Raw genomic sequence first — 16,268 nt, 5'->3', positions numbered from 1 at the left:
TGTTCTATAGCATAGCACAAATCTAAAATAGGTAACTGGCAGCCACCCCACACCTCATTGTTGGCTAACTAACTTGTCCCATAAATAGCTCTGTGTTATGCGATCGGACAACTACAACTAACAGAGAAGGGATTTTTGTTTCATTACACACTTGTGTGGTCTCTGATGTTCAACAAAACCAAAGTTCTAATTCACCAGACCCTGACTGTAGCACGAGTTAATAGGAGAATTGTACAAATCAGTCATCAGATAGTTCTGGAAGGGATTCAAGATATCCCTGCCTTGTATCAAACTCCACACTGTGGATCATAGTGTTAGAGCAAGATGTAGTTTTAGTCTCCTTTGTGTACGTGAAAGTACAACATTTTTTGGCCACTCGGCATGTGGGATTGTAGTTCCCTGATCAGTGACCAAACTCAGAAGCTCCCTGCAGTGGAAGCGTGGAGTCTTAACCACTGGGCCAGCAGGGAGGCCCCTGTGCTCATGAAAGTAATGCTGCTGCCACAGTCTGGTTTCACCCCAAAGAGTTTCTGCCAAATGAATTAAAAAATCTTAGGTGAGTCTGAAAAGGTATCATGGCAGTTTTATAAAACTGTTTTCCTGAAATCAAGTGAGTGTTTTAAAAATCTACCCACTATTGGAATATAATGGGTTTTGTTTCTAACTCTTAGCTGGAATATATTGTTTTCAGTGTCTGAAAGATTTTTAAATGCTTTAATTTTAACAGAACATTGCTTCATAAGTTCCTTAGCAGTAACTCAGAAGGTGAACCTTGGGGTTGTTTTCCAGATAAGTCTGTTCCTTTGATGTGCAAATAATTACTGTTTAGGTAAATAGTAATAATACATAGGGTTCAATCCATGCATAAGATATTACCACTTTTCTTTGACTGGGTCTTTTTCAAAATGGCAATGTGTTTTATTGCACGTTTTAAAAGTAAAAATATGAAATCTAAAATAAGTGATTATTTAACAAAATCCCTGTGCTACTTATTTATCATTACTGTTGAAATGCTGCTTACTGTTACTTCAAGTTTAGAACACATGTAAAAGAAAGAATATGTCTGTGATATCAAAGCTATAGGCAGTTCTTTCCTTAATGCTGAATTTGTATTTTTCGTTATAGGGCTTCTGTACATTTTGTAGTCAGAGCTTCATAGACCCAGTTGTACACCTTTCCATGGCCGCACTGAATGTCTACATTTTGAAAGCATTTTGAAGCTAAAATTCAGTTTAAGAATACCAATCTTCAGTCTGTCAAAAAGGGCTTAAATGCATTTATCGCCAGCCTTTATAATCGAGTATTTACTCTAGTGGATTTAAAGGGGGGCGGGGAGGGGGAAACCAATACAAACCACTGTTTGTTTAACAGATTGTAAACCATGGCTGTGTGGATACAAGCCCAGCAGCTCCAAGGAGATGCCCTTCATCAGATGCAAGCACTGTATGGTCAGCATTTCCCCATTGAGGTGCGCCATTACTTATCCCAGTGGATTGAAAGCCAAGCTTGGTAAGTGAATAAAGGTTTTTCTGTCATAGTTTGTGAGGCACAAGCATATTGAAGTTTTATCAGAAAGATAACATAATGAAGACTCTAAAAGTTGTACATTTGTAAAGAAAGCTATGTGACTCATGAAAAGGTATTCTATCTTAAATTTTAAGAAGATGGAATAACTACTGGGATTTTTTTTTAATAGGGTTTGTTTCCTTTAATAATAAATTCTGGATAAAAGCATTATAATATTGCTGCTCATAAAAAACAGTTAACACATAGGTACCATCTATGGTACTGTGTACTATGGTACTAACACATCAGTACCATCTTTCTAGATTCCATATATACACGTTAATATATGGTATCTGTCTTTCTCTTTCCAGCTTATTTTACTGTGTATATTAGGCTCTGGGTTCATCCACCTTATTAGAACTGACTCAAATGTGTTCCGTTTTATAGCTGAGTAATATTCCATTGTGTACATGTAACCACAACTTCTCTAGAGACACAAAGGACAGACTTTCGGACACAGGGGAAGGAGAGGGTGGGATGATTTCAGAGAATAGCATTGAAACATATACATTACCATATGTAAAACAGATAGCCAGTGGGAATTTGTTGTATGACTCAAGGAAACCCAAAGCTGGTGACATCCTAGAGGGGGTGGGATGGGGAGGGAGGTAGGAAGGAGAGAGGTTTAAGAGGGAGGGGGCATGTGTATACTTATGGCTGATTCATACTGATGTATGACAGAAACCATCACAATATTGTAAAGTAATTATCCTCAAATTAAAAATAAAGTTTTTTAAAAAGTCAACAAAACTGACTATCTAGCAGTGTTGTAGTTAGTGGAGTTCATATGAAAACACTGAAGCCCTTGTCCACAGAGTTTAGTATTTAACGGGTCAGATAAGGTATGCATATGCATAAAATTTAATAAAGTGTATTATTAACAAGTTTAACGATGACTTTGGTGTCTTCAAATTTATATGTAATTTGTATATATATATAGAGACTAAAAGATAATACACCAAAATGTTAACAATAATTACTCTTAATGGCAGATTCAACAACCATGTTTATTTTTCTGATTTCCCAAATTACTGTTTATATATCCGGGGGGGAATCGTTTTTAAATTATTTCAAAATTAGTACATTGCAGTAGACTGTCGACAAAGCCTTATAATCAACAATGCTGTTGCACGCCAGGCCGCAGGCCGTCTGCTGCTCTGAGCAGGGCCTGGGCGCATGCCAGTTACCTGTCTCGAGCTGATCTGTCATGTTCGTCGGATACTTCAGGCCTCCATCATCATGGCCAGGAGAACAGGAGAAACCAGCCTTTATGCTGCTATTTGAGGCGAGCTGTATACCCATCAGTAATGTTGCCTCAGAATCATTGCGATCTTGTGTTAGTAGCAGACTTCTGTTCCAAAGCTGGAGCGCACCAAAGGAAGGCAATTTTCTAGGCAATTAAAAAAATCTCAGCCTCATGCAATTAAGTGAGAAAAAGAAAAAGGTACTGAATGTGAGCATGTCAATTGCACCTCATCTGGTGCTTTTCCATTTCATTTTCATTTTCTTTTAAAGATTTGGAGAGTTCAGGAAAACATTAGTAGGAAGTTTCTGTTGATCTAAAATTTCATTTAGTAGATTTCCCATGTAGTCTTCTTATCAAACGAATGTTAAAAGTCTTGTGTTTATGTCAAGGAAAACCTGATTCAGGTTTGGGTTTAAGAATATAAAGATTTTAAGTAAAACATCTTCAGTTCTTCATGTTTAAGCTAAGAAAGTTTGTGTGTGTGTGTGTGTGTGTGTGTGTATGTGTGTCTGTATATATATGTATGTGTGTACATTTATGGAAGAGAATTAAGTTTTAAAGTCCGAGAACTCGTAGTACTTGATTACCATGAGTTTTGCTCAGAGATTGTCTCTTCTCAAGAGTGGATTCACTACTCAGTGACCTGTGGTGACCTCAGTGGTAAAGAAATCCAAAAAAGAGGGGATGTATGTATACATGTAGCTGATTCACTTTGCTCTGCGATAGACACAAACACACCATTCTAAAGCAACTATACTCCAAAATATTCTTCTGAAGAGTGGATTCCTCAGATGAGGAGCATTATTGCCATTCAGAACAGAGGTGCAGGGCTGCCTCCATTCCTTCAAGGCTTTTATTTAGACATATTTGGTACATAGCACGCATATTTAAATTTTGGCTTTCTCTACTGCCTTCTCAAGAGGGCAGATTCGAGCATATTAGTTGATGAAGTAATGTTACCAGTGCTTTGGTGTACCTGTCTGTGCCCCTGTTAGAAATTAGTTTCTACCTAACTTCGGGGCTGTGTAGAGATGACAGAGCTGCTTAGCTATCACCAGATGTCTTGTTTGGCTGCAGACCCACCAGCAGTAATGAATGTTATTTCAATCTGACAGCTGTTAGGTTTCTTCAGCAAGCAGAGTTAAGTAACACAGTACTGCCCAACAGCAATTGTTGATTAAGTTGTTAAAAAAAGAAAGAGAGTCAGAGATGGGGAGAGGGGGAAGAGTGGGGGAAGGAAGAGGAGGAAGAAGGGAGGGAGAGAGACCACCCAAGCCCTGCCACCAGTTAAGTGGCTCTGAATTACTGTGAAGCCTGTAAAGTGATTTTTCTGGTTCATTGGAGGAGTCAGCCCTGCCTACATGTCCCAAATCTGCAGCTAGTGATACAAATGCCTGCCTTGTGTGAATACTTGTAGGCTTCATATGTCTTAATTTCATATTTCCAGGGCTTCTTAGAAGTAACTCCGTTAACTCACCTGTCTTTACTGAAGAAATACTCCCTGTGAAATTAGCAACACATACAAGTCGAGGCTGGCAAAAACACACAGAGCATTCTTGACCCTGTGCCCCCTTCTACCCTTGAAGGGGTGACTATAAATAGGAAATTATCAGAGTCCTTATTTCCTTCAGAGCACACAAAGCACTTTCCTTTTCCCTTCATTCCTAGAAGCAAATAGCATAAGCACCAGAGCGAGTCAGTAGGAGAATGGGCAGTCCACTGCAAAGAAAAAAGAGAAAATATGCTATACCTTCCACTAAGGTAACTAGTGGATTGGAAATAGATTTATGTAGCTATGTAGTCAGTTTGAATTGGAAGTTGCCTAAAATTTGCAGTGAGCATTGTAAAGAAGTCACTTGAGCCCCAGAAAAGGTATGGTGCATTGAGGCTGCATTTATACAGGCTGTATGCATGTATGTATACATATGTATGTAATTTCTTTCCCCTAGGGACTCAATAGATCTTGATAATCCACAGGAGAACATTAAGGCCACCCAGCTCCTGGAGGGCCTGGTGCAGGAGTTGCAGAAGAAGGCAGAGCACCAAGTGGGGGAAGACGGGTTCCTACTGAAGATCAAGCTGGGGCACTACGCCACGCAGCTCCAGGTGGGCATGAGTTCGGGGCTGCGCTCCATGTGAGCCCCAGGCCACGCTGCGTTCTCTTCCCTGCGGGGGCTCTTCCTTCATTCAGAGGTTTTCTCTCTCTCCTTTCACATGTTGCCAAGCCACATGTGACAACGTGTAAAGTTCTTATTGTTTGGTTTTGTGATTGTAGCTGCCATTTTTAAACCTTTTATTTGAAAATCATTTCAAATTTATAGACAGTTACAAGATTAATACTAAGAACATATGCTCAGACTCAGCATTGTTAACATTTGCTTTACAACATTCTCCCTCTGCACACATGTATGTACACACACACACACACGCAGGTGCGCACATGCATAGACATGCACACAGTTTTTCATCACTCAAAAGTTGTATGCATCATGCCCCTTTGTCCCTAAAGTACTCCAGTGTCCATTTTCTAAGCATATGAACCTTCTCTTACGTAGTTACAGTACAGTTATCAGCTGACTTACTAACATCGTTTGGGACATTTTTCTCCCCCTCCAGTCCAGGATCACGTTCAAGATCGCTTATTGCATATAGTTGTCATGTCTCTTTAAGGAACCACTTGTCAGTCTCCCTTTGTCTTTCATTGCATTGACATTTTAAAAATAATTCAGCTCCTCTATTTTTTAAAGGTAAAATGTACCTTATTTGGGGTTTGTATGACATTTCCTCATGATTAGATTCAGGGTACACACCCCTGATCAGAATTGGAAAGAAGTGATGTTGCGTCCTCCTCAGACTATCACATCCAGAGGTGTACCGCGTCCACCTTGTCCTCCTTGGTGGCAGTAATTTTGGTTGCTCAGTCAAGGTGGTGTCCAGTTTCTCCTCTGATACGGCCTTTTAAAAATGTATTCTGTTTCCATGCATGGTTCCCTTACTTTAAGCAATTAAAGATGCAAGAAATAAAATAATTTTACCTTCCTCTTGTAATTGAGTTTCCCACAGCATGCTTTTCTTGTCCCCATTCACACTGGAAGAGCAGCAGTCCTCATGGTTGTGTTGCCAAGCGTCTCCTCCATCCTGAGGTCTGGCCCTCTGCTCTGCGGTGAGGTTCTGCCCCATAGCATGAAGCAGAACAAAGTGACGTTTGCTCTTGGATTCTTTCAGAACACGTACGACCGCTGCCCCATGGAGCTGGTGCGCTGCATTCGCCACATTCTGTACAATGAGCAGAGGCTGGTCCGAGAAGCCACCAATGTGAGTGCCCCACGGGCTTGGGAGTCCTTTCCTGCCGAGCTCGTTCTGGCCCAGCTTTGTCAGGGTCTCTCAGGGTGCATCTGTTGGTGTCTATAAACAGAGCCTTGTCCTAAGAGCGCAAAGGAAATAGAAAACTGATCTCTGATCTTGACTGGCTTGTAACCTTGATGAGATCGCAACCACAGAACAATGTGAACAAGTGCAAAACAATTTAACCACAATTGAATAGTGTTTGAGGAGAGGCAGGGATATGCAGGGATCCCTGGTGGTTCAGTTGGTAAAGAATCTGCCCACATTGCGAGAAACCTGGGTTGGATCCCTGGGTCAGGAAGATCCCCTGGAGAAGAGAATGGCTACCCACTCCAGAGTTCTTGTCTGGAGAATTCTGTGGACCAAGGAGCCTGGCGAGCTATAGTCCATGTGGTCACAAAGAGCTGGACACAGCTGAGCGACTCACACACACATGCTTATATTCAGGTGAGACTGCTTAAGAACAGCCCCTTCTCAGCCGCCCTCAACCCGGTGTTGAAGGAGTAAACCCACCCAGGCCAGGGCGATGACTCCATCCACACAGCGCTTGTTGATGCCTCGCCCATCACCTCACTTGGGGTCTCCAGGACGCCGCCCCTGAACAATTACACTCTTTGCCCAGTCACGAGGTCTTGAGGGAGGACACAGATGACATGTGTTCACACAGCCGTGTCCCCCGCTGTGCCGCCAGCACCTGGCACAGTTGGCATCCAGTGAATGACTCTGAAATGAGGGGTCATCATTATTAGCAGGAAAACTCCTGAGACACGTTGAGTTCTGGTCTCCAAAGAGAACTCAGATGTCTCCTGCGTGTAGGTCAGAGCCTTTCTGCAGCGCTTTATGAAGATGCCGTAGTCCACCTGGCCTCCTGTTGCTCCTCGTCTTCCCGCTCTGCCCCAACACTCACAAAGAACATTTGCAGCTCTCTGACTCAAAATTTAGCCTTTGGCATCTCAGCCCAGTTATAGTGCGAGCATTGCCCTTTCTCTGGGACTAAGGCCTGAGGCTTCCTCCCATCCTCTCTGCCCGGCTCACTGCCACCTGCTCTGTCTCTGCTCTGTCTCCAGGGTACTTCTCCGGCTGGAAGTCTCGCTGATGCCATGTCCCAGAAACACCTTCAGATCAACCAGACATTTGAGGAGCTGCGACTGGTCACGCAGGACACAGAGAATGAGCTGAAGAAGCTGCAGCAGACTCAAGAGTATTTCATCATCCAGTATCAGGAGAGCCTGAGGATCCAGGGTGAGCCTGGTGTGGGAGGGTGGTGCGTGTCTGGAGGACCAGAGTGAGGACTGGCAAGAAGCTGGTTGGCTTAGAAGAGAACCAGTTCTCCATTTAGAGGCGTTTTCCTCTCTCTGAGGTAGCAGAGAAAACTTTGCGTTGAAGGCAGCGCCGGAGGTTGAGGCTTTGGAAGGGGCAAATCCAGGCACTGGTCCTGGGAGAGAAGGTGGGGTCTCACTCTGGCCCCCCACACCCAAGGAGCTGCTGGTCTGTGAGGAAAGGCGTTTCCTCTTGTGGAAGGGGCACGCAGACTAAGGAAACAGTATCAGATGCACTTTGTACGTGGCAGGCATTTTCAAAGTGGCGCTTTATTGAAATGGTAAACTTTCTGAACAGGGAGCGTATTAGGGACGGAGAGCTGTGTTCTGCAGCCTTTTAGTATTGTTTTGGTCAGTTATTCAGACAGGCTGTCCTGGGGCAGAGCAACTCGTGCATCTCAGTTAGCCCTGTAGACAGAGGAGCCCCTACCTCGGGTAAATCCTGCTGGTGCCTTGGTCAGAATCAGTCTGGAAGGTGTGGAGCCCCACCAGCACCCCCTACTGACCCTTCAGAGTTTGGCAGTGTGACTTTAATTAAGGGGTGCTTGGGGGATGCCAAGGGTTTGGTTCCAGACCACTACAATAAAGTAAATATTGCAGTAAAGCAATTCACATGAGTGTTTTGGTTTCCCAGCATATATGTGTTTATACTACACTGTAGTCCAGTAAGTGTGCAATAGCATTGTCTAAAAAAAAAAGTACGTACCTTAATTTTAAAAATGCTAATGAGCCCAACCTTCAGTGAATTGTAGTAGTAACATCAAAGATCACTGGTCACAGATCACCATAGCAAATATAGTAATAATGAAAAACTCTGAAATAGTGCAAGGATTACCAAAATGTGACATGGAGACAAGAAATGAGCCAATGCTGTTGGAAAAAACAGCATTAATAGTGTTGCTTGCTTGCCACAAGGTTGCTACAAGCATTCAGTTTGTATTTTAAAAAGAACACAGTATCTGTGAAGTACAATATATTGCACCAGGATAAAATGAAGTGGCCCTGTAGTTTGCTCTCCCTGGTTACGTGCCCTGCTCAAAACCTCAGAGACGCTTCAGCTCAGCCAGCCAGCCGTGAAAGCACAGATGCCTGCACATGCCATGCCCTTCTCTACTGCCATGCCTGTGGGCTCCATCTTAGAACTGTATTAACACCACTTATTCTTTCTGTCTTCTGCGGAAGAATATAAATTTGTTGAGAGGAAACAGTCTTTTATCTCTATACCCTGAGATTTGTTGGTGGTGGTGGTGGTGGTGTCATAGTCACCAAGTCTTGTCCAGCTCTTTGGGACTTTGTGAACTGCAGCACGCCAGGCTTCCCTGTCCATCACCAACTCTCGGAGCTTGCTCAAACTCATGTCCATCTCATCCTCTGTCGTCCCCTTCTCCTCCTGCCCTCAATCTTTCCCAGCATCAGAGTGTTTTCCAATGAGTTGGCTTTTCGCATCAGGTGACCAGAGTGTTGGACCTTCAGCTTCAGCATCAGTCCTTGCAATGAATATTCAGGATTGATTTCCTTTAGGATTGACTGGTTGGATCTCCTTATAGTTCAAGGGACTCTGAGGCCGGCACAGCCCAAATTAGAGCTGGTGTTGAGTGAATGATAGAGGATGACCCTGGCATGTCTTCCTCACATCTGCATCCATACCAGACTGACCCCCTCCTATATTAGGAAACTTCAGGCTCTTATTTCTACCCAAGGCCATTGACTGGCTGACAGAATGGATGATCCTGTTCTTGGGTTTTCTGTTTCCTACTTGGGAGGTTGAGTTTGTCCCCATCCTGCAATGTCAGTTCAGTCTCATTTATCAAGTGCACACATCAGAAACACAGATGACTGATCTGTTTGTGTGAGGGCAGTCTCAGCTCCCTCCAGTGGAGCAGACAATGGCCTCACGTCTCCTGGCGTCCTTCCCAGAAGCTTCTGCAGTTTGCCAGGAGAGACTTAAGTGGGTCACTTGCATAAGGAAGCCAGGTCCCAGTGTTGGGATTATCACTGTCTCCCTGTGGGTGGCAGGATTCCGGGTGGCTGTCCAGATTGTTCTGCTCTGTTCCTTGCCTGCTCAGTCCCCTGCAGTCAGAATGGAGCCATATTTCTAAGTTCTCTTGAATAGAGTTGCTTTAGTCTGTCCCAGCCTTGTGTGTCCATAGGACAGGGTCTCGGCCTTGTGACATGGCCCACAGAGGCCTGCCAGGAGTTTGACCAAGACTTGTAACTGATGTTCATGTCTTCTAGACTCAGCCCCAGTGAGGCCCCTGAGATGTTCAGAAAGGCCATTGGTGAGGGTTGGATGCCAGCACTGGGGGCAGTGGTTACCTGTGGAGGGAGGGATGGGGTTACCAGCAGGGGAGGGGTACAGGTGCTTCACCATGGAAGTGCTTGATTTCTTAAGCGGCTTCTTGATACACAGGTGTTCCTTGTATCATCCTCTCTACTTCCTGTGTCTTAAGTATTTCATCACAAGTTGTTTGCAGAAGGAGTCAGTGAGGCCTGGTTACATATTCTGCCATTGATGAGCTGCCTGAGAGCCAGTGTGGAGAGAAACTGCCTCGCTCTCCTGAGAGACTCTCACTGCTTTTGTGTTCCCAGTGGCCCCAACTCTCTCTGTGTCTCTCTTCTGGTTGGTCAGCTGAGCTCACAGTGACCAACTTGGATAAGCATGTTAGGGACCTTCACCCCCTGAAGAAACCCCCCCTTCCCTGAGGAGAGGCTGCTGAGCCTGGGAGACAGGACAGAGCCCACGGAGCAGAGCCTTCTGACGAGGCTCTGCCCGTGAGGTTGGGGCTGAGAGCTGCTCCATCTGCCTTTCATCCCCTCATGTAACCCATTAACCATGACTGACTTCTCTCTGGGGCCAACTGTGCCGGGCAGCTTCCTGAGCATTTCTGTCTCATCACTTACTTAACCTCCCAGCAGCCGCTGAGGCAGATGTCTCTTGATGCTCCCCTTTCACAGATGGGAAAACTGAGGCATAGGAGAGGGGGGTGACTTGCCCAAGTTCACCCACCTGGTGAAGGGTGGGGTTCACTTCAGACCAGACATGGTGGCTCCAAGCCAGACTGCGCATGGGGTGAGGCGGGCTAAGTAGGGGCTTGGCCAGGGCAGGCTCCTCCTCAGCTGTCGCCAGGCTTCCATCTCCCCACTCCCCGAGGGGAGCTCAGAGTGGGGGCACAGGGGCCAGAGCCTTCTCATCTCTGGGCCCCGTTGCTGTGGAACCTGACCGGCTGCTGGTCAGACACGTCCCCTCGAGGGTCTTGCCTCCAGAACAGATGGGCTCCCGGCTGGGCCGGGGAGGTCATGGTCATGGTGTCCTGTCCCCTCCTCCAGCTCAGTTTGCCCAGCTGGCCCAGCTGAACCCCCAGGAGCGACTGAGCCGGGAGACAGCCCTCCAGCAGAAGCAGGTGTCCCTGGAGGCCTGGCTGCAGCGCGAGGCCCAGACGCTGCAGCAGTACCGCGTGGTGAGTGGGCTCAGTGTCCCTCCCCTCCCCGGGGGCGGTGACGCCCCGAGCTGTCCTGGGAACCCTAAGGGAGGCAGAGAGCCAGGAGGAGAACAGGACCCAGTGGGGCAGGAGGCCAGGGCCTTCTTCCTCATGGGACCCGAGGGGCAGAGTCGGTCTGGGAGGAGGAGGCCCTGCAGGGCTGTTCTGAGAGCCCAGAAGGGCCCGCTGAGCCACCGCCCGACCCTCAGGAGCTGGCCGAGAAGCACCAGAAGACCCTGCAGCTGCTGCGGAAGCAGCAGACCATCATCCTGGATGACGAGCTGATCCAGTGGAAGCGGCGGCAGCAGCTGGCGGGGAACGGAGGCCCCCCCGAGGGCAGCCTGGATGTGCTACAGTCCTGGTACCAGGGGTGGGGGGCAGGGAGGGGCAGGCAGCAGGGGCTCAGGGTGGTGCTGCCAGCTGCTGTTTGTGCCCACGTCTGCATGAGCAGCTGGCTCCCTCTGTCTGGGCACGGGTCTTATCCCACCAGTGGTCTGGTTTGATGCTGACGCTGGCGTCCTTTCCTGTGCCCACTTCCCTTGGAGGGGCATCACTGGCTTGGATGCTGGGATGGGGCCAGGTGGCAAAGTGACACTCAGGCTGGTTGGACCCCAGTCAGCATCGTTCCTCCTGGGTGTTTCTCTGGGTTTCTGGCAGGCAGGGCATCTCTGCTGTGCCCAGGGAACAGGCGAGGTGGCTCGGGTGCCAGGCCTTCCTGGGGATGGAGCTGGGTGTGGGCCTGGTCCCCACATGGGCGCCTGCCAGCTTCTGGCCTGCAGGACGGGGGTGAAGCCAGTGTCCTTCCCTTGGGCCCCGGGGCTCGCGTTCAGGTGTGAGAAGTTGGCGGAGATCATCTGGCAGAACCGGCAGCAGATCCGCAGAGCCGAGCACCTCTGCCAGCAGCTGCCCATCCCCGGCCCCGTGGAGGAGATGTTGGCTGAGGTCAACGCCACCATCACAGACATCATCTCAGCCCTGGTGACCAGGTGACTCCTGGCCACGCCCCGCTCCCATCTGGTTGCTCTGGGTGGCGAGGGGGCAGCAGGGTTTTTGCAGATGGGGAGTTCTGGCTTAAATCCTTCAGTTTCTGCCTCACACCCTCATCCCATCCCTCTTCATCCCTTGTTGCTGTGGCTTCTTGCTGTTGACCTCACCCAGTATTTCTTGTGGACACTACACAGGTGTTTGTCTCCTGCAACTCATTTCAGCTGCTGAGTTCCTTTCACTGCCTCCCTTCCCGCCAGCTCCCCTGACTCACTGTGGCCCCCAGGGAGGGTGGACTGTGCCCCAAGCCCTCCCTTCACCTGCTCAGCCTGGTGCAAGGCAGCCTCCCCACGTGGAAGGTGGGGCCAGAATCGTGTCCCCTGAAGTCTCTCCTGTCCCCACAGCACATTCATCATCGAGAAGCAGCCCCCTCAGGTCCTGAAGACCCAGACCAAGTTCGCAGCCACCGTGCGCCTGCTGGTGGGCGGGAAGCTGAACGTGCACATGAACCCGCCCCAGGTGAAGGCCACCATCATCAGCGAGCAGCAGGCCAAGTCACTGCTCAAGAACGAGAACACCCGCAAGTACGTTGCCCTGGAAACAGGAGGAAAGGGATCCCACCTCCTGGCAAGTCTAGGCCTGGCCCTTCTTGTGTTGGAGCGCCACTAGCTCTCTGGCCTCTCCTATCTATCAGAGACGGAGAAGGCAATGGCACCCCACTCCAGTACTCTTGCCTGGATAATCCTATGAATGAAGGAGCTTGGTAGACTGCAGTCCATGGGGTCGCTAAGAGTCGGACACGACTGAGCGACTTCCCTTTCACTTTTCACTTTCATGCGTTGGAGAAGGAAATGGCAACCCACTCCAGTGTTCTTGCCTAGAGAATCCCAGGGATGGGGGAACCTCGTGGGCTGCCATCTATGGAGTCGCAGAGTCGGACACGACTGAAGCGACTTAGCAGCAGCAGCAGCTCTCAGAGAAGGAATAAGGCTGTTCTTGTGTAAAGAAACTCTGATGTAGTAGGCATATGTCTAAGGAAACTTCTTATGTGTTTTATGTATGTTTACTTCTTATATCATTTATGCAGCGGAGCCCCCATTTCCTCTTAAATGACTCAGGTGTTTGACAGTCTCCTTTATTTGCTCCCACCCCCAATATACTTGCTGTCTCATGTGTGCTGAGACTCTGTATGGGTGTAGAGTTGAGTCTGCCTCTCGCTTGCAGTGATTACAGCGGGGAGATCCTGAACAACTGCTGTGTGATGGAGTACCACCAGGCCACAGGCACGCTCAGTGCCCACTTCAGGAACATGGTGAGGATGGGAGAAGAGGAAGAATAGGCTTTCCCTCTAGTGGCTTGAGGGCTTTATCCTCTCATCTTTCTCCTTGGCAGTCCCTGAAACGAATTAAGAGATCTGACCGACGTGGAGCGGAATCGGTGACAGAAGAAAAATTCACCATCCTGTTTGAATCACAGTTCAGTGTTGGTGGAAACGAGCTGGTGTTTCAAGTCAAGGTGTGTGTGTGTGTACTTTATATCCCAAAAGAATTGTTTTGCTCTCAGAATATCTTCTGATTTTTGCTTTGGAAGTTTACTTACGTTGTATTCGTGTCAGGTGTACCTACTTGTGCTTACTGATGAATAGAAAGTGAGGAGACCTCACCCTTAGGGCTCTGTCTCCTATTTTCTCTTAAGACTTGAACAAACGATAATGAAATGGAATAGCTAGGATTACGGGTAGGAGTGAACCCAGGGAAACACCACTCAGGATGGATTTGAGCACACTTATCGTTAAATTTTAGACATTCGTTTCTTGCTATTTTTTTCCTGGAGATGTCTCCATCTTCTTTCTCTTTTCTATCTGTTCTCTAACTTTGAGAAACTTACTCCATACTTCAGAAATATCTAAGGAATATCTAAACCTCAAAATGTCATGCAGAAATATCTCTGCTAAAATAGCTTAAATTTCTAAGACTGTGCAAATGTGACGTCCTGTTGTTCCTGGAGTCGTTCCTGTTCTGTGTTTGAGGGTGACATTTACTGAAACTTGGAGAGAGGATGCACGTGTTATGATGGGAACAAAAGGAGAGAAGGGCAGAGCATGTGGCTGTGGGCTCTCAGCCCTCCCTGTGTCTCTTTCAGACCCTGTCTCTCCCAGTGGTGGTGATTGTTCACGGCAGCCAGGATAACAATGCGACGGCCACTGTTCTCTGGGACAACGCTTTTGCAGAGCCTGTGAGTGCATTCCTTGGGCCTGAAGGTCTCAAGACCTTGACACTGGTGTCCTGAGTCTCTTTATCCCCACCAAAAGGCTTAGAAAAAAATGCTGTGTTCCTTAGGAGGCAGAATGGAGAGCATGTAGAAAGTAGAATGAGCAGGCGCTGGAAGAATGGCCAGGGTTTCAACTCAGGCCCCACCATTTCCTCACTCTGACCACAGGAAATTTACTTGACCTCTCCGATTCTAAGCTTCCCATGAGTGTCTGCAACACAAGGAGAGTAATGCTCTGGAGTGGTGTTTGGAAGAATCATCCACAAAGTGCTTGTCACATAGTCAGTACTCTGTAAATATTATTTTGAATCCTGGGTAAAACCATGCATGGAGTTTGGGACTCCCCAGTTTCTTCTAGTGATTGTGTATTTTATCAGGAAGTCACTTTCTGTTAGAAATTGCTTCCTGTCATCGTCCCTCCAGTGACTGAGGGTGACATTTCATGTCTTTTCCAAATTTTGGCTCTATGACTCATCCCAAGTCTCAGGAAGAATGAGATGCTGTGTGTGAGTGAGTGTGATTCTGCGGATGTATCGCCTCAGTACTGTCTGGGTACCACTAGTGTGTGGCTGGCTTGATCATTTTCAAAACATGTTAGTAGACAGAGTTCTGTGTGGTGCATAAGTCCAGTAGAAATTAGTCCAAAGAACCTGAGGAAAGGTTATGCTTGTTATTTGGGACAGAAAAGTATGTCCTTCTCTAATGTGGCTCTTAATGTGAAGAGTCTGACTTGGCATTTTCAACAGGGCTCTTTAGAGAACAATATTTTTGCTGCAGGGATGAGATTTTTAGCAGAAATTCTGCCATGCTTGTGCTATGAACCCTGCGTTTGAGGCTCTTTTAAAAAATATCTACCTAAGGAGCTTGAAGAGAGGATTTGATTGATTTGATTTGATCAAATCCTCTCTTGGATTTGATTGATCCAAGAGAGGATTTGGGAGGAGCAATCAATTAAAACAATAAGACAACTATTCACCAACTGACTAGACTTTTTAATAAATAAATATATGAATAGAAATGTATCTGTATATGAGAGAATTTGATTAAGTGAGAATCAAAAGACAAGGAGAAATTGAAAAATTTTTTAAATATCTTGGGGACTTCCCTGGTGGTCCAGCAGCTAAGACTCCGTGCTCCCACTGCAGGGGGCCTGGGTTTGATCCCTGGTCAGAGAACTAGATCCCACATGCTGCAACTAAGACCCGGCACAAAAAAATAAAAATTAAAAAAAAAAAATCTGCCTCCATTTGTCCTGATGATCCTCCTGGATAGGATTGCCACATCTGCTCTCCTCTCCCTCCCTGCTGCTGCTGTTAAGTCACTTCAGTCGTGTCTGACTCTGTGTGACCCCATAGACGGCAGCCCGCCAGGCTTCCCCATCCCTGGGATTCTCCAGGCAAGAACACTGGAGTGGGTTGCCATTTCCTTCTCCAGTGCATGAAAGTCAAAAGTGAAAGGGAAGTCGCTCAGTCGTGTCCGACTCTTTGCGACCCCATGGACTGCAGCCCACCAGGGTCCTCTGTCCATGGGATTTTCCAGGCAAGAGTACTGGAGTGGGGTGCTACCGCCTTCTCCCTCCCTGCCTGTCCCCAAATCTCATTCCTTGTGTAACTGTGGCATCTCCTGCCATATGTCATTCCTGAAGCATCTTATCTAAATAAATAAGCATTTTTAACATTTTCAGTCATGTTAATAACTAGTATACATCTTACTGTATTTTTTTAAAAAAATTTTATTGAAGTATAGTTGATTTACAATGTTTTGTTAGTTTCTGATGTATAGCAAAGTGTTCAGTCAGTTCAGTCACTCAGTCGTGGTGTCTGACTGTTTGTAACCCCATGAACTGCAGCATGCCAGGCTTCCATGTCCATCACCAACTCCTGGAAATTGCTCAAACTCATGTCTGTCGAGTTGGTGATGCCATCCAACTATTTCATTCTCTGTCGTCCCCTTCTCCTCCTGCCTTCAATCTTTGCAGCATCAGGGTCTTTTCCAATGAGTCAGCTCTTCGCATCAGGTGGCCAAAGTATTGGAATTTCAGCTTCCAATGAATATTCA

At 47.0% G+C, this 16,268-nt stretch overlaps 1 protein-coding gene across 3 annotated transcripts in view; it reads left to right on the top strand.

Annotated features, from left to right (window-relative positions):
- STAT5B (signal transducer and activator of transcription 5B) overlaps window positions 1-16,268 on the top strand; it is a 64,459-nt gene that overhangs the window by 35,892 nt on the left and 12,299 nt on the right. For 2 of the 3 annotated variants that reach the window (XM_018065115.1, XM_018065117.1), the window contains exons 2-12: window positions 1,372-1,509; window positions 4,762-4,918; window positions 6,038-6,127; window positions 7,225-7,399; window positions 10,804-10,934; window positions 11,165-11,316; window positions 11,786-11,941; window positions 12,344-12,523; window positions 13,164-13,251; window positions 13,332-13,454; window positions 14,082-14,174. In XM_018065115.1, the coding sequence (XP_017920604.1) occupies window positions 1,382-1,509; window positions 4,762-4,918; window positions 6,038-6,127; window positions 7,225-7,399; window positions 10,804-10,934; window positions 11,165-11,316; window positions 11,786-11,941; window positions 12,344-12,523; window positions 13,164-13,251; window positions 13,332-13,454; window positions 14,082-14,174 (1,473 nt within the window). In that variant the 5' untranslated portion in view covers window positions 1,372-1,381. Of the gene's footprint in view, window positions 1-1,371; window positions 1,510-4,761; window positions 4,919-6,037; window positions 6,128-7,224; window positions 7,400-10,803; window positions 10,935-11,164; window positions 11,317-11,785; window positions 11,942-12,343; window positions 12,524-13,163; window positions 13,252-13,331; window positions 13,455-14,081; window positions 14,175-16,268 lie in introns of those variants that run through there. The other variant, XM_018065118.1, reaches the window with a different exon arrangement.

This window comes from Capra hircus, chromosome 19 (assembly GCF_001704415.2).
Source record: "Capra hircus breed San Clemente chromosome 19, ASM170441v1, whole genome shotgun sequence".
NCBI classification, from domain to species: Eukaryota; Metazoa; Chordata; class Mammalia; order Artiodactyla; family Bovidae; genus Capra; species Capra hircus.
The sequence above is the reverse complement of the archived record's forward strand: the minus strand, read 5'-3'. Positions and strand labels throughout refer to the sequence as shown.